This window comes from Gossypium raimondii, chromosome 2 (assembly GCF_025698545.1).
Source record: "Gossypium raimondii isolate GPD5lz chromosome 2, ASM2569854v1, whole genome shotgun sequence".
In the NCBI taxonomy this organism is placed as follows: Eukaryota; Viridiplantae; Streptophyta; class Magnoliopsida; order Malvales; family Malvaceae; genus Gossypium; species Gossypium raimondii.
Genome location: NC_068566.1, coordinates 12,914,095 through 12,921,113, shown reverse-complemented (window position 1 = coordinate 12,921,113; position 7,019 = coordinate 12,914,095). Strand labels below are relative to the sequence as shown.

The window sequence follows — 7,019 nt, the reverse complement described above, 5'->3', positions numbered from 1 at the left end:
ATTACTAAATTGATATTATATAAACAATTAATTTTTTTAAATAATAAAGTTTTTAGTTGAGTTTAAGTTGAATTCAATGTATAAGTAACATTAATTAATTATTAGAAATCCTATAACATGCATGTACATGTAGAAACTACAAATATAGAACATAAATGTGTGTTTAAAATAACATATAATAAATGATGAAACATATGGCTTAAAACTAATTAATAATAACACATTAAATATGTAGAATATTAAAATTAAGAAAAAATTAAATTGTTTATCATTGTGTTATCATCAATCTTGAGTCGAGTCAAGTTAAATTGTGACACCAACTCAATCAATTATATTATTAATATATATACACACAATTAACGGAAGTAATAAAGTGTGTATAATATATAAGAATATTAAAATAAAACTTTAGTTAGTGATAAATTAACAATTAAAGTACCTCGAATTGTAAATTTCTTAATTGAATTGGTGACCCAAAGGAGGATAACATCAACTCAATTAGGAGTGTAAATGATTATATAAATTAATAATAGATAAAATTATATGAATAAGAATTTTATTTTTGCATTTTCAAATAAATAATGTTACAAAATTGAGAAGTATTAGTATTGATAAAATTGATGTGTGAACATTAAAGAATTGCTTTTAAAATAAAATTATCCGACCATAATAATTAGTAACATTTTAGGAAAACCTAATATTACTCGGAAGTTAGGTCGACCCGCAATCATAATTTTATTTTTCCTCTCATCATCTCACCAAGTTTTCGTATTATTTTTAAAATAAATCTTTATTGGAAACAAGTAAAATCAGTCCCATATCCAAAAATTCTTCATACTCAACATGGATATTGTGTACTAAATTTAAATTATAATTATTTGGTAGAAATATCATTTATTTTCAACTGTCACATCATGCTTGGCGTGTTATTTATGTGATAATTCACGTATCCATTTTAGAGTGATTTGGCGAAAAACACAAGTTTAAAGACTAAGAAGGATGAAACATTAAATAGAGACTAAAATGATTGTTTTGTAAAGTTAGAGAATCAAATAAGTCATTATATTTTTCTTATTTTGAAGATGTGTTATTATCTTTTTAGTTTCAAGTATAAATTTATGCTGACTATTTTTATTTGAAAGTAAATGAGAATTTTGAAATAAGAATAATGAGAATCTAAATAATCTTAACTATCAAATCAAAATAAATATTTCTAATATCACCAAAAAATAAATATTTCTAAATTTTAGATTTTTATTTATATTATTTTATTAAAATAAAATCAGGAAAACCAAATATAATTAAAATATTAAAATGGAAAAACTTTTGGATAATATTTACTTTTAGATTTAAATTTTTATAAAAATTGAAATAGAAAGCAAGATGTTAAGATTATTAACATTAATAAAAAATATTTGATATTTGTTCTTTTTACTGAAAAAAATTGATCGAGGAATTTAATGGGTACTTTACATTTTGTGTTTTGTAAACATAAAACCGCCGAAAAAAGTTAAAAATAAATCGCACGTTGCAAGTAAGCTACATTTTCTCACTACAATCAGAGACGGACAGCAGAGTTTTGTCAGTAAAAACAGTAAAAAGCAAATACGACGTCGTTGTGCCTCTTTTTGATTTACTCATTTCTTTGTCGGAAGCGGGCCCCACTTGGTCCAAATTCTTTCTCCCACCCAATCATTCATAAGCAAAATTCCTTCGACTCTGTTTCAAAGTTCAAACCTCAAGCATTGAGGTTGAATTGAACCCCCCTCCCCAAAAAAAACCTCAAGCATAAAGAAAATAACAGGAAAGGAAAAAAATAAAATTCAAATCCTCGATTTTATCGAAGCCTCACCGGAGATGGCTACACCACCATCTCCGTCACCGACGTCGCCGCCTTCCACTCCCAACACTACTTCTTCTCCTCCTTCTCCTTCCCTTTCGCCGCCAGTTACTAATACTTCAACCCCTGTGTCGCCTCCGCCTCCGGTGGCTGATTCTCCGAATGCTACGCTACCTCCGCCGCCTTCGCCCAGTGGGGGCTTGCCGCCTGGGACATTAGCGGGGCTTATCGTTGGGGCAGGGATGGGAGCGTTAATTGTGCTGATTGGAGTGGGCATTTTCGTGATTTTCTATAGGAGGAGAAAGAAGAAGCTTGCTGGAGCTCATCCTCAAGGAGGTCAGTCAGTCCATCTTTGTTTTTTTTTTTTATGAAATAATTACTTGCACTTAATGTAGTTCATAACACTTCCTCCTGACTGTATTTTAATCCTATATTTCTGAAGTACCATTAGTTTTTAATATTATTTGCTTTTATGGAATCTAGGTTTAATTTTGAAGTGTTTGTTTTGTTTGTATTGTATCGTACTATTGTTTTTTTAATGTTACTATTGTTAAATCATGTTAACTATATTTGTCTACATTTTGTCAACTTTTATTATCTATTTATTTGTTTGTTTATCAGTGTTTAGAGTATAATAATGTTGTTTGAAAATAAAGAAAATAAGATTTTGGTTTAATATAGATTATAGTGAATCTTGAGTTCCTTCCCGTATTTTATAGTATAATATCATTGGGATTTCCTTCAAACGTTGGTTTTTGGTTTTCATTGGTTTATGTTGTATATATAAGCACATATGCTTATGACCTAGATTTGCGTTATTGATGCTTTAATGGTATATGGTAAGCCATAATTTTCTTTTGGAGTTCACTTAAATCAATTGACTGAGAAGACCTAAAGTATGTAGCTTGAACGAGTTACTTTTGTTAAGGATTTAAAGTTGTCATGAATTTATGAGTTATCGTAGTCTTTTGTTAATTAAGATGCAAGAATCAGTTTTATTGCTCTTATCATAGTGGTCATTTGTAATGTTCCCATGCTAATTTGATTTTTTAAACCATTTACAAAAGAATGAGTTTGATCCATTTCAGCTTTCAAGCCATGATACATGCATGCCCATACATGCATACAAGAACATCCATGCATGCATGTCTAGTAAACAAACACATATGCATATCTGGGAAAAGGAGGCGTCCACTGGTATCAACACTTTAGTAATTTTATCCCCAGTGCTGTAAAGATAAGCAGTAGTAATTTGGAAGTTTGTTTCTATTTATGTTTGATTAGCAACCCATATTATATTGAGTATTTTCTATTTGCTTTTATTTTGATTTGGTCAAGGCATTCTTCTGTTTCATTCTTGTATTATATGTTTTAGTTGGACAGTGTTTGCTACAGTCTCATGTGGTAGAAAAGAAACCAATGGTTTTCAAAGTGAAAGGAATTGACACTAAATCTTGCATGTTGTTATACATCCAGTTGATCCTCAACATTGGCAGCAGAGTGTTCCTCAAATTGCTGTTCTGCCGAAACCTACTACGCCGCCAGGAATCACACCACATGTTTATAATTATGTTGACCCTCCTTCAACAAGTACTAGTTTGGGCTCAGAAAAGCCATCTAATCCATCACCTTCCTCAGGATTGGCCATGGGACGGTCATTGGGCACATTTACTTATGAAGATTTAGCATTGGCAACGGATAATTTCTCCGATTCTAATCTCATTGGTCAAGGAGGTTTTGGTTATGTCCACAAGGGAGTGCTAAAAGATGGGAAAGTAGTTGCAATTAAGCAGTTAAAAGCTGGAAGTGGACAGGGTGAGCGCGAGTTTCAAGCAGAGGTTGACATCATTAGCTGTGTTCATCATAGACATCTTGTTTCACTAGTTGGATACTGCATTATTGGCGAAAAGAGGTTGCTTGTTTATGAATTTGTCCCAAACAACACGTTAGAATTTCATTTACACGGTGAGTTGTTGGTGGTTAAATCCCTCTTCCACCCCACCCCACTCCACCCACCTAACTGGCTCTAAGAAAATGAACATTAGAGATTGTGCATTTTTTCTTGCATGTGATGGATAATAGATGGGTAAGTCATATTCTGTTGTGTGAAACAAGAAGTGTTTTGTATAATCATGATACTAACTAGTTTTTGAACAGGCATAGAGGACAGAAGTATAAATTTGAGATCGCAACTTAGGTTAAGGATGTAGTATTGTGCTTATCTTATCCATGATACTTAGGTTTTAACTGGATGAAACTTAACACGCAGGAAAAGAGAGGCCAGTTATGAACTGGTCAACCAGAATGAAAATTGCTTTTGGTGCAGCCAAAGGATTGGCATATTTGCATGAGGACTGTAAGGATACAATTACTTACCTACTTTAAGTTCTGAAGTTCAAGCACCTTCCAGTTTCTAGTCTCATGGTTTATACTTTTTCCACTAAACATAAATAATATAATCAGGTAAACCCAAGATCATACATCGCGATATCAAGGCAGCTAATATTCTTCTTGATGAAAGCTTTGAGGCAAGGGTATGGTTTCAGTTTTCAAGTTGAATGCTATTTCTATAGTCACGGGATTGATTTGTCCCTTTGCCTCCTGAGGCTGAGAAAAAACCAAAATTCACTTACATTTCTCAATGTTATATCAGCTCTTTCAGTGTTTCTTGAAAAAAAAAACCCCCGTTGATTTAGTTTCTGTATGACACTTGAATGAGCGAATCATCCTTTAGATTGGAACAATGAATAGAAAATGCATTTGATCATTAGTGTTTCAAGATGCCTTATCTCAAAATTTGATGAAAACTTGTTCTGAATGTATTGATATAAAGAAAATTTCTTTTCGATTTGGATGATAAAAGTATTTCACACTCTTTCATGTGTGTTTTCCCAGGTTGCAGATTTTGGTCTTGCAAAGTCTTCTTTAGATACTGATACACATGTATCCACTCGTGTGATGGGAACTTTTGGGTAATATATGTATTTTAATGTATCTACTCGGCATATTGTTGCACTCACTCCATGCTATCTTGCAGTATAGTTTCCTTTTACCTATAATCTGTAAATATCACATGCGTCCCTTCTCACAAGAATTTATACATGCAGTTATATGGCTCCAGAGTACGCCTCTAGCGGGAAGCTCACTGAGAAGTCGGATGTTTTCTCCTTTGGGGTTGTGCTTCTGGAGTTGATTACTGGACGCCGCCCCGTTGATAAGACTCAGCCATTCTTTGATGATAGCATAGTTGATTGGGTCTGTATTCTTTATATCCGTATTAGTTCATTTAATATATGTATATAATCTACTCAATCATTACATATTTCCCATTTTAAGTGATTTCTTAATATTAAAAAGGCGATCTTCTATTCTTTTCAAATGTTGGAAACAAGAAGTTTAGGTCCCACCAGAACATGGACTTGCAAATGGCCAATTTTCTCTAACAAACTATACAGCCTTTCTAAGATCCTGAATTATTAGTGCTTGACTGGCATGGGATCTTTTTTCTGAATTCTAGGCAAGGCCTTTGCTCTCACAGGCTTTGGAACATGGGAATTTTGATGCATTTGTGGATTCAAGGTTACAGAAGGACTATGATTCCGATGAAATGACCCGAATGGTGGCTTGTGCTGCAGCCTGCGTGCGTCATTCAGCAAGGAATCGCCCACGGATGAGCCAGGTTCTTTGACTAACTGCTTAATATTAAGTTTTTAGTTCTTAATCAACACTTTTTTATTTTTATCAGTTAGGTAAATGTTCCATAGACTTGAATGGTCAGTTAGTTTTTCAACCAGGGTAACATATTGTCTCTAGCAAAAGTTAATTGTTAGTATCTATGCTTGTTCAATAACATCTTTTAACACTAGATATATTTTAACAATTGGGGATGTTTTTACTTCTTAATTATAGCATCTACATGTTCAAAATCAATGGTAGTTTATGCTACTCAGATTGGGTCTAAGTGTTGGATATGAGTATTTGTCTGACAAGAGTATGTTCAATGGTTTCTATGTTTTTCCATGTACTTGGAGGTCCTTGGAGAGTCATATCCCCATATCCATGTCTGAAAATATATCAGACATTGGTTTTGAACAAGGGTACATCAAAAAAATTAAAAAGTCGGAGCAACAAGGTTTGAGAATTCATGACCGTAGAATAAATGCTGGCTTGTAACCACCTTTCTGTCATGTAATGAAGGTACTTCGAGTCCTGGAAGGAAATATGCCTCTGGATAATTTGAACGAAGGAATCACTCCTGGGCACAGCAGGGTGTTCGGTTCCTTTGAAAGTTCTGATTACAGCTCAGCCCAATACAAGGAAGATATGAAGAAGTTCAGGAAGATAGCACTGGAAAGCCAAGAGCTTCCCAGCAGTGAATACAGTGTAGTCACCAGTGATTATGGTGTTAACCCATCTAGCTCCAGCACTGAAGGGCAACAAAGCACCCAAATTGAAACATCAAAAGGGGAGAAAGAAACCAAAGATGTAAGTGGAAGCTCGTAACAAAATCTACCACGAAATTTGCTCGGACAACAGTAAAAATTCTTTTTCCACCCAGTTTTATATTCACCATTGTATTGCCTCATTTGCAACTAGAGGGCATCACTTCTAAAGCAAATCTGAGATTTCTGCTATCCGAAATATGGCAGCAAACAATGGAATTGGGTGGATTTTTGTCAATTCCATCGATTTCAAAGTATTATTTGATTGGTTAGAGTTGTAAAAACCTCTATTGCATGTATATTTAATGTAGCTCACGGCTAGTAAGTTGAGTGCTGTATCAAACTCTATAGAGGATGTTCAATGAAATTACTCCTGTGCTTCACTATTCTGTTGTTTAGGTATGCAAATCCTCATTTTAAGTTAGTGTTCTTACGATGCAACCGAAGTAGGGCTGCTATCTGTGGGGTTTAATTCGTATTGGTTGAACTTCGGAAATGGATTTTGCAATTTCAGATTGGCTCGTATTCCAATTATAAATGTGTGTTTTTATGGAACGGATTGCCAGATCCGTTAAGAGTCAAATTTGGATAGAAGGATAAAGAGATTGGACTACGACTGGATCCATGTCCACAATGATTCAATTAATTACGTAATGTCTAATTCTGAAAAATATGGGATAATTGAGATGCACATAGGGAAATGTCTACTCTATGAAGTCCTACAACAAATTGGTATG

At 33.8% G+C, this 7,019-nt stretch overlaps 1 protein-coding gene across 1 annotated transcript; it reads left to right on the top strand.

The window, feature by feature from the left end:
• The first annotated feature begins 1,724 nt into the window (after positions 1 to 1,724).
• Positions 1,725 to 6,668, top strand: LOC105788067 (proline-rich receptor-like protein kinase PERK15). The gene is made up of 8 exons (XM_012614772.2): positions 1,725 to 2,176; positions 3,317 to 3,805; positions 4,110 to 4,196; positions 4,304 to 4,374; positions 4,736 to 4,812; positions 4,948 to 5,095; positions 5,358 to 5,519; positions 6,038 to 6,668. Exons 1-8 carry the CDS (start codon positions 1,858 to 1,860, stop codon positions 6,341 to 6,343), a joined length of 1,659 nt encoding a protein of 552 aa, XP_012470226.1. The 5' UTR covers positions 1,725 to 1,857; the 3' UTR covers positions 6,344 to 6,668.
• The last annotated feature ends 351 nt before the right edge of the window (positions 6,669 to 7,019 follow it).

Bases quoted from the DNA above. Each gene is read 5' to 3' on its own strand.
- LOC105788067 (XM_012614772.2), top strand. From the start codon at position 1,858: ATGGCTACACCACCATCTCCGTCACCGACGTCGCCGCCTTCCACTCCC. The intron at 4,375-4,735 runs GTATGGTTTCAG...GTGTTTTCCCAG, and splicing joins ATGAAAGCTTTGAGGCAAGG to GTTGCAGATTTTGGTCTTGC. The intron at 5,096-5,357 runs GTCTGTATTCTT...TCTGAATTCTAG, and splicing joins ATGATAGCATAGTTGATTGG to GCAAGGCCTTTGCTCTCACA.